Source organism: Zingiber officinale, chromosome 4B (assembly GCF_018446385.1).
Source record: "Zingiber officinale cultivar Zhangliang chromosome 4B, Zo_v1.1, whole genome shotgun sequence".
NCBI lineage: Eukaryota > Viridiplantae > Streptophyta > Magnoliopsida > Zingiberales > Zingiberaceae > Zingiber > Zingiber officinale.
Genome location: NC_055993.1, coordinates 140672321 through 140690152, shown reverse-complemented (window position 1 = coordinate 140690152; position 17832 = coordinate 140672321). Strand labels below are relative to the sequence as shown.

The window sequence follows — 17832 nt, the reverse complement described above, 5'->3', positions numbered from 1 at the left end:
GAAATGTAGCTCAACAGGTTAATATTTCCACTAAGTAGTATACATCAAGCAAGAGGTATAGTAAACAGAGGCAAATTATTTGCAATAACTACATATTGTCGGCCGAACACCATGAGATGCAAAGAAGCCTAAGGAGAAGAATCACAGGATATCATCAGCGGCGGCGGCGGCGGCGGCGGCGAGTCTAAATTTTGGCGTGGTGAGGTTTTTTCTGAGTCGAGTCAAAATCCTGTGGCAGCCATTTCCTTGGGCGCCAACTGCGCAGACTTCTGCAAGATTGGATTTTGGTGGCTTGCGCAGGAGCCTGCAGCGTCAGAGGAGCCGAGGAGCGGCCACCACTGTTCCAGCCGCTGCTTCCTCGATTGCTGGCGAAGGTTCTCCTTCTGCTGCCGGACAAGGACGCCGATGGCCTTGGCGTAGTTGCTCGAGTCGTGGTCGCGGAGGATGGTGCCCTCGGAGCCGTAGGCCCGGGGGTCGCTCAGCGTCTCCAGTGGATGGGGAGAGTTGATGAAGGCCCGCAGTGCACTTGCCGATGAGCCTCCTTGGCGGATGTTACTCCCGTCGAACATGTAGAGGGCGGATTCTTGCGGCAGGAGAGGGTGAAAGGGAGACGACTCGCCGTCTGGCTGGAGGATGTACGTCCGGCCAAGTGGAGAATACAAAACCTTCTGCTACACCAAATACCGAGTTAACAGCAATACAGAACCAAAAGGATAAGCAAGAAATCCCACTGCTCTATCCAAACGACTGCCCGGTTTCAGAAACAGTAGAATCCCAAAAACCACATGATTTTGGCGATCAAATGAGAGCAATCAATAAGTAGTTTACACTTCACCTACAAACTCCGGTAGATGTAGTCTTACGAAAAAAGCATGAAAATCTTCCACTATGAGAAAGAGTACCTGATTGTTAAGGCAAGGGTGGGATCGAAAGACGCCGTTAAGCCGCTTGAGGAGTAGAGCGACCTGGTCAGGGTAGTCGCAAGAGAAGGCCCTGGGGACGATGTCGCGGTGCATCATCACGGAGCGGAGAAAGCCATCGTCCAAGCCCAGAGCCTGCAGGAGCCTCTCGCCGCCGCAAAACACGGACGGCGTGCCGAAGGTGACGACCGGGTGAAGGTGGTGGCGCTCCACGTTGCCTCGAGCCAGCAACATGAGGGCGACAAGGATGCAGAGGCTGCCGCCTAAGGAGTGGCCGGTGAAACGAAACCTGGCGCCGTCTCCGTATCGATGGAGGTGTTCTTCGATCTCCGAGAGGAATTGTTCGTATATGCCCTTGGCCGCTTCGTAGATCCCCCGGTGAACTAGAGCATCCATCCCCTGTTGGTGAAAACGTCAAACACAATCCAAGTGCAAAACTTACTACGGAATCGGTGAACTCTACTTTACCTCGAATTTGGTGGGCTCGAAGAATAGATTTGCTTGCCAAGAAGCCAGCGAATCGGACCCCTGAAGAACAGAGCCAATGTGTTGTAGAAGAAGAATGGGAAATAATCCTCTTTCAGTAGACTGTTCAGTTTCAACTCACCTGGATCACAAAGCAGCGGGTGCGCGTACCAACATCGTCGCACACGAACCACTCGCACGGGGAGGAGTGGAGGGAGCGGAGATCCTTAGCGGCCTCCTGCCTCGCCGCCTCCTCTGCCGCCACCACAGCCGTCATCGTGGAGGCCGCCACGTACGCGGCCACCTCGGGGTTCTTACACCTACGACCGTTGGTAGGCGCCGCATCACCGCAGGCATGCGGTGGGCGGCGGTGCTCGACCCCGTTTTCGCTGGCGAAGGAAACGTTGACCCGGGCGCCAGAGTGGACGTAGGAGGCGGCAGAGGCCGCGACCTCGTAAGCAAGGGACGAGGTGACCGCGGCGGCGGTGGGTGAATTGGACCGAACCACCGAGGGATCCTGTGGAGGCTTCGGAGACCCTCGCGGCGGCCGCGTGGAGTCGACCTCGAGCTTGGCCCTGATGGCAGCTGCGGACTTCTTCTCCAAGGACGAGGTCACGAACTCGAGGCGGTACCACTCGCGCAGCTCGTCCACCTGACATGCAGGCCCAAAACGGCCCATTAATTCCTTAGTTGGGCTTTCATGGATACGACAAACAACATAAAGAATGTGTACGTGACAACTGATCACATGCATAAAAATAAATAAATAATAAGTTGCCTAATAAAATATTTGCGATTAAAAAAATTGAAAATTGAAAAAATAAATAGGCAGTTGTATATTAGCTGTGTCAAATGGGAGCCGTTGGAATTCAAATGAAGGGTGGAGATTGAAAGGGGCTTCACCTTGATCTCTGTGATCTTGTAGGCCTTGTTGCAGAGGAATGCGAGTTGGGAGAAGAGCTTCGTTTCCGGCCATGTCACCGGCACAAGCAAATTTGCGAACGATTCCCGATCCCAATCGCCCCGAGCCCCGCTCGCCGCCGATGAATCGTCGTCGTCGTTGTAGCTCACGCCGCAGTACTCATCTTCCTCCTCCTTTTCGGATTCGGTTCCGTGCTTCGCGTCCTGCTGCTTCTGCCGATCCCTCCATCGTCTCCGGAGTTCCAAAATCCGAGACACCCAATTCGCCCGCTGGCGGATCTCCGCCCCCGCCTCGGCCTCGATCTCCTCCACCAGCCTCATTTCGCCTTCGCCGGCGCCCGCCGCCTCTTCCTCCTCATCCTCCTCGAACATGAATGATCGGATCGTGTTGGAGATGACTCCGCCGAAGGGGATCAGCGCCCCCACCGACCTGCTGCCCTTCAGCGACGGCGGCGGGGCGGCAGCCGCGCGGGAGACGGACAGGGAGCACCACAGCTGCGGCGCGGACTGCGTCCGCCGCATCCGGCCGGCCATTCCCTCCACCGCCACCCCCGGAGACAGACCGTGGACGCCCACCGCCGCTCGCGCCATCATCACCGGCGCCCGTCGCGGCTCGATCGATCTGGATCGGAACAAAACGAACCAACTTTGACCGGTCAAAGGGAGAGGAGGGGTTGTCCACCGCTTCCTCGCCTCTGTCCTCCGCGGCAAATCTCGATAAATAGAACCCCCCACGGGCTCACCTAAACAGAATGACATATTTACCCTCAACAAAACCAACGTTCCCCGCACCCAATTTCCTCAAATAGAAGGGTTAAAAGTGTCAGATAAGGGCAACTAGAGGTAGCAAATAACAAGAGCGGGTGGTTGTCGCGCAGCGTTAATTAATTGCGCGGAGGCTCCATCGAAATCTCCGCCCCGTACCTCCAAATCAGCAAGCAACCGAAAGCTTCGGCGTCCACGATTCCATCGAGAAAAGCAATGGCGCCGGAGTATTCAGAAGTCAGAAAACCATCGTCGACTCCGCGGAAGGAAACGGAGCGGATACACAAGCCATCGATTCCGTCGGGGATTCAAACACTTCTTTAAAAAAGGGTTGCCGGTGGACGCGGCTGTTGGCCAATTACTAGGTAGTGGTCGCCGGTGAAGTAGTTGTCTCCGGCGAACTGTAATAATAATAAAAATTACGCCGGACAGGATTAAAAAAACAAAAAAATCGAGTACATGAAAATTTTCCCACAGGATAGAGAAGACAAGAGGGCATGAAACTTTTTATTAGAATTTGAATATTAATCCTTCGATATCTAAACATTGGGCGTTATATAGAACACAACCCGACTCAAATAAGGAAAGAAACAAATAAAGAATTATAATTAACAGATTTTAATTTTAATTTGGTATAAAAAATATATTTTTAACCAAAAAAGTAAGTTAACATAAGAATCTTAACTCAAATCTTCTTTAACAAATATTAAAATATAAAATTATTCTAAATATTTAAAAAATAAAAATTACTAAAAATAATAAAAAGACCTTAAAAAAATTAAACGGTGAAAATTAGGACGGTAAATTTAACAGTTACAATTTTAATTTGTTTTTTTTTTTAAAAAAAAAGAAGAAATTTAGTACCTAATTGATTTTAGGTCACCGTCCCCTTTGATAAAATGTCTAATTCCATTTAAACGTAAATTTTTAAATTCGAACCTGATTCTAAGACCGAGATGTCGGCGGGGAAGACGAACACGTGGCGGCTGCATGCCAGTAAGAGATGGGCGGGCATGTTGTGTACGTGTGCATGGCGTATATGCGTGGCTGGTCATGCACCACCGAGCACGCCGCCTGTGTCTCACTATGTCGGTCAGCGCAATTAATTTCTTCCAGATTAAAATTAAGCCGGTTTTAATTCGGTTTGTGATAAGCCACAGCTCAATCTACGTACTTAATTAGGCCGGTCGCCAAAGTTTGGAATTGCTTCCAGATGATATAATCTTCCTTGATGATTTTGTTATGAATTCGGGAAGATAGAACACTAGAATCATGAAAATTAAATGGTGAATGATAATGTCTGAAAGAATAGAAAATTATAGATTTATCAGGTTCTAGAGAGGAGTCTCATCAATTAATTAAGTACAGAACCATTCCGAGAATACTACTATGTGCATGAGCATTCTATACCAAAAACAAAACAAAAAAAAAGTAGGTTAATCTGAAAATACAAATTATCAGTTGAATGTAGACATCAAAAGGAGAAATAAGTAAAATTAAACTGTTTTAGCATTAACTTTTTCTTACTGGTAGATCAAATTTTAGATGCTTTCATGATGTGACCTAATTTTGCAGCTCCACGTGTATTGTGGAGTCAAAAGTCTTATTGAGTTGTCGGTCAAAGTCAAGATGAGTCAAACATTATCCAAAAGGAAACAGACACCAACTCTAAATACTTATCTCTAAAAATAGAGTTCGCCAAGAGACATGCCTCGGTCTTAGATTCAGACACCTTCTCAGTCTCAGTCATCAACGTACTCCGTCCCAATTTTGACCTCAGTCGTCAACATCATTTCTATCTCCACTCCAATCCCAACACTCAGTCTCAGTCTCAACAGTCGACATCCACTCTACCTCAGTTTCAAATCCAAACACCTTCCTAGTCTCAGCTACCAACTCTGTCTCTGTCTTGGCTCAGTCGTTGTCTCGACTCCATATCCTGACATTTAGTCTTAGCCGTCGACATCTGCTCTGCCCAGATCCAGACGTCTTCTTAGTCTTGGCCTGAGTCGCCAACATCATTTATATCTCAATCTCATATCTCAACACCCCGTCTCGATCTCAACCAACATCCTCTCAATCTCAGTCTCGTATCGTAGCATCCTGTATAGGCATCAACTGCTGACATCCTCAATGACTTCGTCTCAGTCTTAGTCTCAGATCCTAGCATCCTATCTTGACCTCAGTTGCCGACATCCTCCATGACTCAGTCTCAATCTCAGATCTCGCTATCCTGTCTTAGTTGCAGTCGTCACTTACTTCAAATTGCAAGAATACAAAAATGAACTACTATATTGTTTGTTGCTACTCAACTTGTTTCATAAAGTTAAGAGAGAGATGCCCCTCGACACGGTGAGTTGGTAAGAGGCATATCGGATACACTCAACATCGAGGGGTTGATTCTCAATGCCAATAGAGAGCAACTATGCCTCTAGAGAATAAGAGTATAGAGAAACCGAGTTGGTACTGGAGAGTAGAATTGCAACACATAGAAGAGTATAAAGAAAGACTTGTCGATTCTTCAAGCTCTGCGCCGTGCCCAACTGTTGTTTCCATAAAGCACTTCCACAGCATCAATGCTTCCTTACGATTGAACCCGTTTTTACTCAAAAATAAGTTTTATTCCACAAATGATGCGAATAATAATCTAAAAGATTTCAATTCAAAAGGTCCGAAGAAGATATTGTTGGCAGTGCAGTATGGCAACTGCACTCGTTAAAAAAAATTGTCCACTTACCACTTACCTTATTTATATTGTCCAACTGTTGAAAGAGATCGAAGAGGATGGGAGAAAATCTCTGTCCTGGAAAGAGAAGAGCATTCAAAATCTGGCTCGTGGTGGCGATTTGTCGTAATCGTCCGCTAGACGACAAGCAAAAATCAATCGCAGGACGTTGCAATGCAAGTGTTTGATTTTTATTAATCGGACCCCATAGATCATCCGTGTTGATGTATGATGAAATACTTGTCACATGAGATCATGGGGTCGAAACTCAGGATAGTCAGAGCATAAATCTCCGTTCTCTGTGTAACTCACTCCACCTGCTACATGTTCGTTTAGGATGCTATGATTTACCTTTCTCGTGATGGTCTTAGGTCGGGTGCGATGAAAATACTAGGGACGAACGATTTCACTTTTTTGTCACATGAATTTTATTAATCGAACTATTTATGCACCAAATTGTAACACTGGTGTCAGAGCAATACTTGTGTGCATGATTTTGCTTGTGAGCCAAAAATGCATGTATTTTTGTATGCATGCAGGGACGATGAACTCTCATTATTAGAATTGTAGTTTATACATGTGGAAATGATTTCAACGTGCAATTTCATTTAATCATTGCTATGTTCAACGTGGATATCACTGTTTACTTTGTTTAACATGCATACAGCAATGTGTCTAGAATCAGATCATTTATGGTGCAATTTCAACCTGCAGTTCATTGCACTATTTAATCATGGCACTACTGTTCAACATGTATTACATGTAGATCATGCATATCGCACATTGCTGTCTAAAATCTGTGTACATAAGAACGTTAATTTACCTAAGCGATCGGTAAAAAAATTTGGTCGGTTGTCCCAGGTTCGACCATATTAATATAAGAACATTAATTGCACAGACAATAATGTACACAATTATTACTGATGTGGATATATGGGGATGATTTAGATGTAATAAGGAAGGGGAGAAAGGGTACTTTGATCTTTTGGCTTTGTGAGGATTTGTTGTATTAAAATGACACTGTTCATCCAGGGTAGGGATGGCAATGGGGCGGGACGGGGCCGGATTTGCCATTCCCATCCCCGCCCCGTTTTCATTTTTTCGGGTTCGGGGATTCCTCGAACCCGAACCCACGGGTTCGGGGATTCCCCATCCCCGCCCCATTTCTAAATTAATTTATATTATTATTATTATTTAATAATAATTATTAATAATAATATTAATATTAATATCAATATCAATATCAATAATATTATTATTAATAATATTTTCAAAAAATTTAATATTAATATTAACACTATTATTAATATTTTTTAAAAAAATCATATTAGTATTTATTAATATTAATAATAATAATATTCGGGGCGGGTTCGGGGATGGGGATAGTATTCCCATACCCGCCCCAAACCTGCCCCATCCCCGAAAAATCGGGGATCCCCATCCCCATTTCGGGTTTTCCCCGCGGGGCCCCAAACCCGCGGGGAAAATTGTCATCCCTAATCCAGGGAAAGGGGGTCTGGTTCGTGCTCCTTTCCACCGCCAGCCACCAGGGAGAGGCTCTCTCCTTCTTAAGTTCTCTGTCGGCGCCGACGAAGTCACCGGCGCTCCCTTCTTCCTCTCCTCTACCCTCCATTACTCCGGCCTTCTCATTCCAGCGCCGCCGCCATGAGGAGGAAATAGGGGGGGCTCGCTAGGTTCATTGTTGCTGCTGCCGCCGTTGGCCTTCTCCTCTCTCCCTCTCCTCTCGCCGGCTGTCACGACCTTGGCCCGAGAGGTCGTCTTTCTTCAGTGTTCCCAGCGCTGGCCATCTCCAGCGAGGCCACCCCTGCTTCTTTACCTTCTCCTCGTTGATCCAGGCCGACGCGAGGAAGACACCTCATGTCCTCCTCCTTTATCGGTCGTCACCTGCCGGAACAGAGGCACTGCTTCTCTTCTTGTCGGAAATCTCCTCCGGCGTGGGCTTCCTCGTGCCCGACCAGCACGATAGAAGTGTACACAGATGGTATATTCACTGCCGCCGACGCCAGCCATGTCCAGCAACCGCCGACATCACCCTGCAGTGGGCGCCGCCTCCGGCCACAGCCGCCTCTGGCAGCCAGCACCTCCGGCGTCCAGCGTCGTCACCCTCCGGGTCGCCGCCGTTCGAGGGTTCAGGTATCGTACTATGCCTATATTCCGGCCTGCGAGCCGAGAGCGTGTTCGGCCTTCGTGCCGCTATTGTATCCCGGCCTGCGAGTCGATGGAGTGTTCGACCTTCGTGCTGCTGTTGCATTCCGGCCTAAGAGCAGAGGCTGTAGTTGGACCGTGCGTCGTCCTGCAGATCCATATCGCGTCCGGCTTCGAGCCACCGGAGCCAGCTACTCGCCTGGTGGACCTTCACCTACTATTCAGGGTCGCAACGACTCGATCAGTTCATCCATCCATCCGAGGGCGCCCCCCCGGGGCCAGGGTACGTTCCTGTACTCATATCTCATTTACGTCATTATTCTGTTAGTCATTTATTCGACTGTTTATATATTTGTGGGATTCGCCTTGAGCACCGAGGTACCAGAGACCGGGGTAACCCGGTCGATGACTACAGGTATTGTTGACACGAGGATTCTGGGCGACTTGGTTAACACAGGAGATAGATCACCATCCGAGTTATGGGGATACGGTTAACCTTCCAGATACGTCACACCGACAGATTCGCCTTCTCAATTTCCTGACAGAATCAATTACGATAAAAATACAAGTGAGCACGTGATGGTCATAGCTCGATTCGGATTAATATGCTAGTTTTTTGTCAGAATATTTTTCTTACTTGTTTAGGAATTTTAAATTGAATTTTCCTGTGTGGAAATTAAATTTAAATAAGGGAAAATTTTCTAGTCTGGAAAATTTTTCTTCTGCTGATTTATTGCTTGTGTGTTCTTAGTGTGTTGGTTCTATATTTATGTTGAATTGAATTGAGTCTATTTTATTATTAGTTTATCGGTTTTATACTGATTTTGTTGATTTTAATTTCATATGGCACAGACTATATACACTACAACTCATGTTATGTGTGATGAAATGAACTAAAGAAAGTTATTCAAGAGATAATATACAACTCGCCGTTATTTCGAAGGATCTAATATGAGCATGAAAGACTACACAAATGTAGATTAAGCTGGGGATCTTGATGATGGAAAATTCACATCAGATTATGCATTCTTTCTGAATGGTAAAGTCATCACATAGAACAATAAGAAGTAAGCTTATGTAGCATTGTTAATAATGGAAACTCAGTATGTGACTTGCACAGCGACTATGCAAGAAGTCGTCTAGCTAAAAAGGTTCTTGAAGCATCTAAATATTGCTGAGGATAGTGGGAATCATGCTACAATTTAGTATGACAATTAGGCTATCATAGTTTTTTTCTTTGGATCCCAAATATCATAGTAAGGACAAACACATATCTATTAAATATAATTTTGTAAGAGATATTGTTGGAAAAAACAAAGATAATGCTTGAGTATATCCTTATACCTCTTATGTTTGCTGATCTTTTTCCTAAGTTATTGAATAAAGAGTCATTTCAAGGATATATGAAATATTTGTCACTTCATAGAATGTAATATATTATAAGATATGTTTAATTGTGGAATGTCATGATCTATTTGGTGTGCATGTCATTGTTAAATTTGTATAAAGTTTCAATGAACATATTGACAGGTTGAGATTGATCCTCTCACATGGATAATCATCTCTATTTATTAAGTATAAATCAAGATAAGATTATTGCTTATTGACAACTAATGAACTTGTGAATGAAAACATATCTGTAAGTTGGAATCGCCTTGACAGCAATACTAAGATGAAATCATTTGTAAATTGATAATGATATGAGTAAATATACTCATCATTTACTAAACCTATTTAAAGTCAGATAAGAATTCATAAGTTGAATTCATGATTAGGCATTATGTATGTCTAAATCAAAATCTATACAATATTAAATTTGTGAAAAATCTACACTCTTTATAATATAGAGAATATCATTGTAGGATGTGATTCATACCACATATGTTATAACGACAATAAGGGTAGTAGGAGAACGAATCTTACTTTTCTACTATACGAGACATTTGAGATTATAAGATAATCTTGATTTTACCCTCAATAATTTTTTATTGTCTATTTGAAATTTTAATCAGTGACTGTTACTTTAGAATGTATCATAATATTTATGGTTGATTCGGTTTATGGAAAATGACTAAGAAAGTTACTGATTAAAATGAATGAATTCTAGTTAAAAAGTAAAATTAAAATTGTGTTTACATTTATTACTAATTGACCAATTACATTTTTGTTTTGTATTAAAAATATGATTGTGAATAATTGTAATGATTGGAGATATTGAACATGTTCGTGACATAATCGTCATTATAAGGAATTAAAGATATTCATATTGATGTAAATAATTTAATTTAGATAAATACAAAATATTGATGTTTCTAATTTATCTTGAAGAGCGACTATGTAAAATGTGATAGTTTTCTTAGCTTTAATCGTTTAATATGTTTGTTGTCACACGAACTATTTTTCTTTGCGTATAAATTAGATGTTCTTATTTGATCTTTATGATTTAACTTGGATGAATAAGAGAGGTTAAAAGTACAGTATGATGGATTCATTCATTGAATATTTGCCATAATTTGACACTGACTGACAACTTAACACAACCCTCCTCCTTTATGATCCAGGCTTGAGACCGGCCATGACCGGTCGTGTTAAGATAGGAGAGGACGAGTTGCCCGAAATCAAGATATTTAAATATTTAGGATCTTTTTTACAAAATGATGGAGGGATTGAGAGAGATGTCTTACATAGAATATAAACAGGATGGATGAAATGGAGGGGAGCGTCGAATGTTTTATGTGACCGTAAAGTACCTCTTAAACTTAAAGGTAAGTTCTATAAAACCGCGGTTAGACCTGCTATGTTATATGGAGCTGAATGTTGGGCTATGACCCGAGCACATGAGTAGAAGATGAAAGTTGCAGAAATGAGGATGTTAAGGTGAATGTGTGGACATACGAAGATAGACAGAATAAGAAATGAGAGCATTAGAAAGAAAGTCGGAGTTGCATCTATTGAGGAAAATTCCGAGAGACACGTTTAAAATTGTATGGATATGTACTTAGACGACCAATAAATGCTCTAGTTAGGCGATGTGAAACTATGATAAATATGCATATCAAACGAGGAAGAGGAATATCAAAAAAAGACATGGTTAGAGAAGAGCAATATAGATGATGACATAATATGAGATAGAGCTCAATTGCGTAAAAGGATTCATACAGCCGACCCTATTTAATAAGAAAAGACTTGATTGTTATTGTTGTAAAAATATAATATGACAACTACACTTGCAGTTAAAAAAAAAAACTGTCTACTTACTACTTACCTTATTTATATCGTCTAATTGGTGAAAGAGAAGAGTACGAGAGAAAAACTCTATTTTGAAAAGAGAAGAGCATCCAAAATTGGAGGGAGATTTGGTTCGTGAATTAAAAATGATGATTCATCCTAATCGTCCGTTAGGAAAAAACAAAAAGAAAAAATTGTGAGTGAGCTAAGCTTACTTCGAGCTCATCCTAATCATATCGAACATTTTTTTTTCCCTAATCGTCCGCTAGAGGATAAACAAAACATCAATCTCAAGACGTGTTTGAATTTTATTAATTGAGTGTTAATGCACCAAAATAACAGGTACAACTCCCCGTTAAACCCAGTAAAACATATACGAAGTCGAAGATGAACAACAAAGACAAAGTGAGTGAGCTAAGCTTACTTCGAGCTCAGGAAATTCCACCCCGGCCCCCTTCGACGGGAATTTGGCGCTGGAGCGCAGGCAGGATCACCTGAACCCAGAGATTTTTAAGGCAAACAGAAAGTATGGAGGGAGATCCACAAGGAGGGGAAATTAGAACCTGATCCTCATGGATCGGCGGAGTCGCTTAGGGACGACGGCCGGGGAGAGAGGAGCGTGGCCATAGAAAAGCGCAGGGCCGTGAGAGTAAGCGAGCGGCAGTGGGCCGCGCCGACGGCATTAGCTTCTACATCGCTCCTCCCGTTTCATATATATACGGGCCGTGATTAGGCCCATTTGAACCTGTCAGCCCAAATGCAGCCACTTGACTTGACAGTTGAAACTCCGAGTTAATTTATCATTTGCCCACCAAAAGTTTAAATTTAACAATAATGGCCAATCTAGCCCATTGTTTTGTTATGTTCCTGTCTTTATTCAATAAGGACCAATGTTGCAAAACAAAATAAGGTAGGGGTCGAGTGAAACTAATTTTAATATTTCACTGCGGCATATCGTCGAGCACTGAGCCGACGGCGATCGAGGCGATAAACTCCAATTGAGATCCACCGAGCCGATTTCACAGGGATCCAATCTTTGCTCGTGGCTTCGTGCTTTGCTTGCTCCGCTTCGCCGGGGTGAAATCGGCCCTGCTTCCGTCGCGCCGAGGCGATGGTTTCCAGTGCTGAGTAGAACCCGACGGCGGCGCCACCAGGCGGCCGCTTTCCAGGCGGTGTTATGCGTCTCCAAGCGTCCAGGCTTCCCCTTCCGATTTCCTCCTCCCCCGCCGCTTCCGTCTCCTCCCTTCTCTACGAGCCTTCCTCCCGCTCCCTCGCCCTCATGCTCGACGACTTGTCCGCGTTCCTGTACCCTTCCCTCACCCCGACTCGTTTCCCCGGCCCCAGCTACACCGCTGTGCCCCCGCCTTCCACCGCCGCTTGCTTCCTCCGCCTGCTCCCTTCCTCCCGTATCTTGTTCCTCGCTGCGTCGCCCCTCGCCGCCGGCTCCAGCCTTCAGCTCCGCGTTTGGATCCTCCTCTCCCACGGCGGCTCCGGCACTGCTTTCAATCCCGCCCGACTTGACTTCAGAAACGACCGTGGCCGGTTTGCCGTCGCCCTCAGCCTCCGCCACGGCCACACGATACGGCTCGCTGGATCGGTCAACGCGTTTGTAATCCACTCTGTTGCTGTTAATCAGATCTGGGTCTTCGCCGCGAAGCTGGCTGCAGGGGAGGAGGAGACCGTCCATCTCATGAAGTGTGCAGTGGTGGAACTCACGCTACCGATCTACTCGATCAAGCTTTCGATGGGATTTATGCTCCTCGGAGAGGTGGATGGCATTCGGGTGTTTCCCCTTCGACCCCTGATCAAAGGCAAGCTCTCGAAATCCCGCGTTTCAGCCGTCAAGAAAGCAAGTGCTTCGATCGGAGATCTCTGCAAGAAGAATTTGCCGAACATTATCAAGAGTTCGTTGGTGCCTGAGGAATCCGGAATCCACTGTGGTTGTGAACGTAGTGGAAAGAATTCTGCAATTGAAGAAAAGGGTGGTACTTGCTCTCCTCTCCATAAGTTTACCAAGTTATATTCTTTTTTTTTTTTCCTTTGTTAAGAGCCCACTTATGACTCTCCATGTTTCTTCCTTAACAATATTGATATTTGAGCTAAGATAGGCATGCATCCGATTCTTTCTTCTGGATTTTCACAATTCTTGATTTTGATATTTACTGTTATATTTCTGAAATATGTTTGTTGATGGGTCATATCAAGTAAAACAATAAAGAGAAATATGCATTTCATAACTTCATCACGGTTGTATCATTGCCATTCTTGTCCCACTTATTCTGGTATAAAGGAAGGGTTTCCAATATAACCTTTGAATAGCATATGAGGGGTCCCTCAAGAATAATTGAATGTTCAAATCAAAAGGAAAATATGGGAGCGCCTAGATAAAATGGCAGTGGGATATTTCTATCGAAGTTTGGATAGGTTAATAAAATTTGATTAAGTTAGTTTTTCAACACAACTTAGAATTAAGAAGATGTATGAGAAATGAAGTGAAAGGTTTAGTACCAATTTAAATGAATGAAGGTGGCACACTATGCTATTGCAATTATAGAAGGAGTAAATTGATGTTGTAAGTTGTAACATGATTTGGGAAATAGTTATTAGTGAAGGATAGGAGATGAGAGAAACAATCAATTTTGTTTTGTGGTTGATTGATCAACTATAGATGCTATTTATTTAACAAGACAAATAATAGAGAAATAGAGAGGGTAAAGAAGTCATTTGAGTGTATTTTCTTATGAAACTTTTGATAGTTGTCTGAAATTTTGGTGGGATTTAGAGAAGAAAGGAATTATCTAGAAATTAGGCCAATGTGGTAAATGACATGTATGATAATGTAATTAAATTTAAGAGTTACTATGAGTTTGATAATTATAACTCTAGTTGAATTTACCAACATTTTTAAAGTTTTTTATGTATATTATCTTTACGATATGGATACAAAATGATTATACTCGAAGTATATGTTTCAAAGAGAAATGTTTTTGGTCGTACATGTCCGTACCATCTTAAACATCTAAGTTCATTAGGATACAAGAAAATATTTATTTGGCGAATCATAGTTCTGAATCAGAGTGTTGATCAATCAGAAACATAATGTTAATTAACTAGATATGAGAAAGTTAAGAGGGATTTGTGGGGTTATTGTAAATGATCAAGTCAAAGATACAACAATATCTATAATTCAGGAACACTCGGCATTGTTTTGACAGATTATAAAATGAATGAGTATACTTTAAGATGATAAAGAGATTCTATTGTTAGAAATATCTTTAATCAAATAGAGTTGGGGGTGTAAGGTGTAGACAGAGACCAAAGGATATTCTCTGGTTGACCTAAATAAAACTGGCTTTTCTTAGAATTTGGTCTTAGAAATTTATTTCTCCTGTTGTTATTGGTGATTTTTGTATATTATAAATTTACAGAAATGATAAATTTTTGCTGAGAGTCTAGAAATTAATAGTGTGAAGAACCTAGGTAGGAAAATGATAGTCCAAACTGTCTTTTTTTCTTTCAACATTCCTTCTCTTTGTTGTCGAGTTGATAGTTCATCCTAACCCTAAACCCTATATTTGAATTATACTGGGATCAAACGCTTGGATACTTCTACTCTTTTGCTTTAACATAAACTGCCTTGGTTTGAAATCTGTTAATATTCCTTCTCTGTTAATTCTCATTTGAAATTTTTGCGGGCATTAACACAAATCTGCAGCTTTTCTAACATATTTAATAGAAGAAATTTTTACTGTGAATGTCATGCTGATAATAGAACTAATAAACCAATTAGGATAGAGAATAGGAGTGTAGAACTAATAAACTAATTAAAGCATAGGATAGTTAGGCACACCAATTAGGATAGAGGATAGGAGTGTCGGACGTACAAGTTTGTTAATATGAAATCTGCAACCCATCAAATTAACCAAAGTTATATGCATGGCTATAATTCCCATTTTAGAATCATCCATGATTAATAATTGTCCTAGGAAGAATGTTAGTGCATATATATCTTTCACGGTAAAAATTTTGGCCAATGTTTTAATTTTTTTATATTGTTGTTATTGAGATAAAAAGTTATTCCATAGTCTTCTCGCATGCAGATAAGCCTAAGACTGTCAGAGTGAGGCAAGACTCCGGTGATCTCTACTCATTTTTTGTCTTCATCAAGCCTGCTGAATTGCAAAGTTGTAAAGGCAGCAAATCAACTCCTGCATCATTAAAAGCAGTTTGCATCCATGTTCTGTCAGAGAAGAAATATTTGATCTTGGATTCAGCTGGTGGTTTACACTTTCTGAATTTTAATGAAAGTGGAATGGCATTGGAATTCAATGCTAAATCATCTATGCCTTTCAAGGATGCCCATGCATACCAACTAGAAAATTTCATGGAAGTGCAATTGTTGGCTGTTCTTCCTGATATTTCTTCAAGTGTGTTCTAAATTGTTCCAAGCATCTCTATTTTAGTATATTTTGTTTGATTTTTTAAAAATTATGTTTTTCTGCAGAAACACAATATGCTTGGCTATCAGATGGTGAGTATTCCATACATTTGATCTCAATGGAAGATGCTGATGCTGATACTGATGCTGGTGTGATTGATAAAGATGGGAGCAAGCAAAAATCTACTGTTGTTTCAGGTCCCTGGAAGTCAACTTCTTGTCCTGTTGAATGAAAGCCCTTTTAAACGATTGCAATGATTTTATAGGCCTTTGACAATCGTCTCAAATATTAGTCAAGTGACATATTTTGTCTAAAATCTTTCTCTAGCTATGGGAGCCATATTTACAAGTGAAAAGGTCCAAGACCTTGTGCCTATTTCTTCAAATTTATGTCTTGTACTTTGTCCAGGTATTTAATCTCTCTTGTTGAGCTAGTTGACAAATTGAGTTTTCAAACTTGGTGTACTAAAAACTATATTCTTAAAGTAAATGTTGGTTAACTTCAAGTTTAACATACAGGAAGCATGTTCATATATGGAGTTGCTTGAGTAAAATCGTTGGCTATTCTGTTGGAGGTTAGTTCTGTATTCTAAATGTGTTGCGCAATTTAAAGATGCATGCTTAAGGGCCATATCTGTCAACTTCATTGACATTTTAGGAACAAGTGTGCAGCCCTACTTAAGCTGTTGCGAATAGCAGTTTGTGATTTTAATATAATTGGGTTTTTGCTTTTCTACCTTACAAAAATCAGATGCTAACTCTATTACTTTGCTTTTTGTTTCCATGGAATGAAGGAAATACTTGTCAGGCTACTTAGAAACTTAAGTTTGTCTATGCTAATATGATTGCTTTGGACCGATTTCGAGTAAGATAGGGTAAGCATATGTGGTTTTATATGATGCAGATTACAATCTTCTTGTACTTTTACCTCCTGTAGGTGCTAATCTTTGTTGTCCATTTCAGTTGGCAGTCGCATGGGGTTTCTTTCTTCAACCTATCTTTAAGTCATGAGCTCCTTTAGAGTTCTATCTTCAGTATCCAACTCTAGCTTATGACTTTGAAAATGATCTCCAAGGGCTAAGGTGTGAATTTATTCATTTGTTTGACACTAAGAACATGTCATTATTTATAATTGATACCTGTCAAAATCTTTTTTTTCATGCTGCATGAAAAGATAAAATTCAATTGGCCCCATTTCTGAGTCACTTGTGTACTTTGATGCCTTGTTTTATTTTTACAAGGGACTTGCATAGTTCTTTATACATCATGTTCGCTCTCCTGATCTATTTGTTACTCTATAACCTACCCTCTCTGCCCCAGCACAAGCAAAGAAACTTTTATGTAGTTGAAAATTCAAGGTTAAGGACTTATTGTCTTTAAGTTGGATTGTTTCAAACACAATTATTTCTTTCTTCTCCAGAGAAGGTCACTGTTGGTAGAAAAAGGAAAAAAAAAAAAAAAAAAAAGATGCCTAACATATAGCCCAATCTTTACTTGAAGAAATCAAATTAACTAATTGTACTTCTCCACATTAAGATTATGTCTTCAGTTTGATTGAAAATGGAATCTATAGTTTAATCAAATGTCATTTGTCTGTGAGAATAAACTTACTCTTGGATGTTTAAGCATCATTATATCTCGAAGCAACTGGCATAGCCTATTTTTTGTTGAATTCAGCTACTCCAATCTTTACTTCTTTTTATCAATTCTGCAGTCAGATGCACGCCACCGTTCAGAGCACGGCCCTTCTGATGCAGTCGACCGAGTGTTTCTATGCTAGAAGGTACTTCTGCTTTGTGGGTATCAAGTGCCTCATGGTCTTCCGACTAAAGTTATGGAGTTTCACCTTACACATGGAAGAGTTGGTTGATTTGTGAAGCCTTCAGATACCTCTGGTGGTTTGTGATATATTTATCCTTTGCCACATTCTCATTGTTTAAGTTGTCTCTTTGAGGCAAAGTAGGATCAAATTCCAGTGGACAATAAATCCGTAGAGCACAACTTTCCAGGGAGAGAGAAACTTGGCAAACTTGGGATGATCGAGTTATATCTGAATGTTTATTTAATATTAACATTTAACAGTTGGAAGTTAGTAGATTTACTGTGTCAATTGACCTGTGGCTGTTTAAATTTTTTTTTTAAGAGTAGGTATGGTTTTGTGCTAGTTGTTTAACTAAGATAACAAAAACGCAGAAACAAGGATT

General features: G+C 41.7%; 2 protein-coding genes across 3 annotated transcripts; one reads left to right on the top strand and one right to left on the bottom strand.

The window, feature by feature from the left end:
- Positions 1–6: 6 nt before the first annotated feature.
- Positions 7–3024, bottom strand: LOC121977202 (phospholipase A1 PLIP1, chloroplastic-like). Its single transcript, XM_042529780.1, has 5 exons — positions 2289–3024; positions 1528–2037; positions 1389–1448; positions 903–1319; positions 7–668 (listed from the first exon to the last, which is right to left on the bottom strand). Exons 1-5 carry the CDS (start codon positions 2898–2900, stop codon positions 222–224), a joined length of 2046 nt encoding a protein of 681 aa, XP_042385714.1. The 5' UTR covers positions 2901–3024; the 3' UTR covers positions 7–221.
- A 9106-nt stretch (positions 3025–12130) lies between these two features.
- On the top strand, positions 12131–17738 carry LOC121977200. Of its 2 annotated transcripts, XM_042529776.1 has the most exons (8): positions 12131–13175; positions 15291–15617; positions 15695–15826; positions 15957–16037; positions 16148–16203; positions 16423–16503; positions 16592–16710; positions 17343–17738. In XM_042529776.1, exons 1-5 carry the CDS (start codon positions 12368–12370, stop codon positions 16174–16176), a joined length of 1377 nt encoding a protein of 458 aa, XP_042385710.1. In that variant the 5' UTR covers positions 12131–12367; the 3' UTR covers positions 16177–16203; positions 16423–16503; positions 16592–16710; positions 17343–17738. The 2 variants fall into 2 exon arrangements, with proteins under 2 accessions (XP_042385710.1, XP_042385711.1); XM_042529777.1 differs by lacking the exons at positions 16423–16503; positions 16592–16710; positions 17343–17738 and having other exon boundaries at positions 15895–16037; positions 16148–16206.
- Positions 17739–17832: the final 94 nt, after the last annotated feature.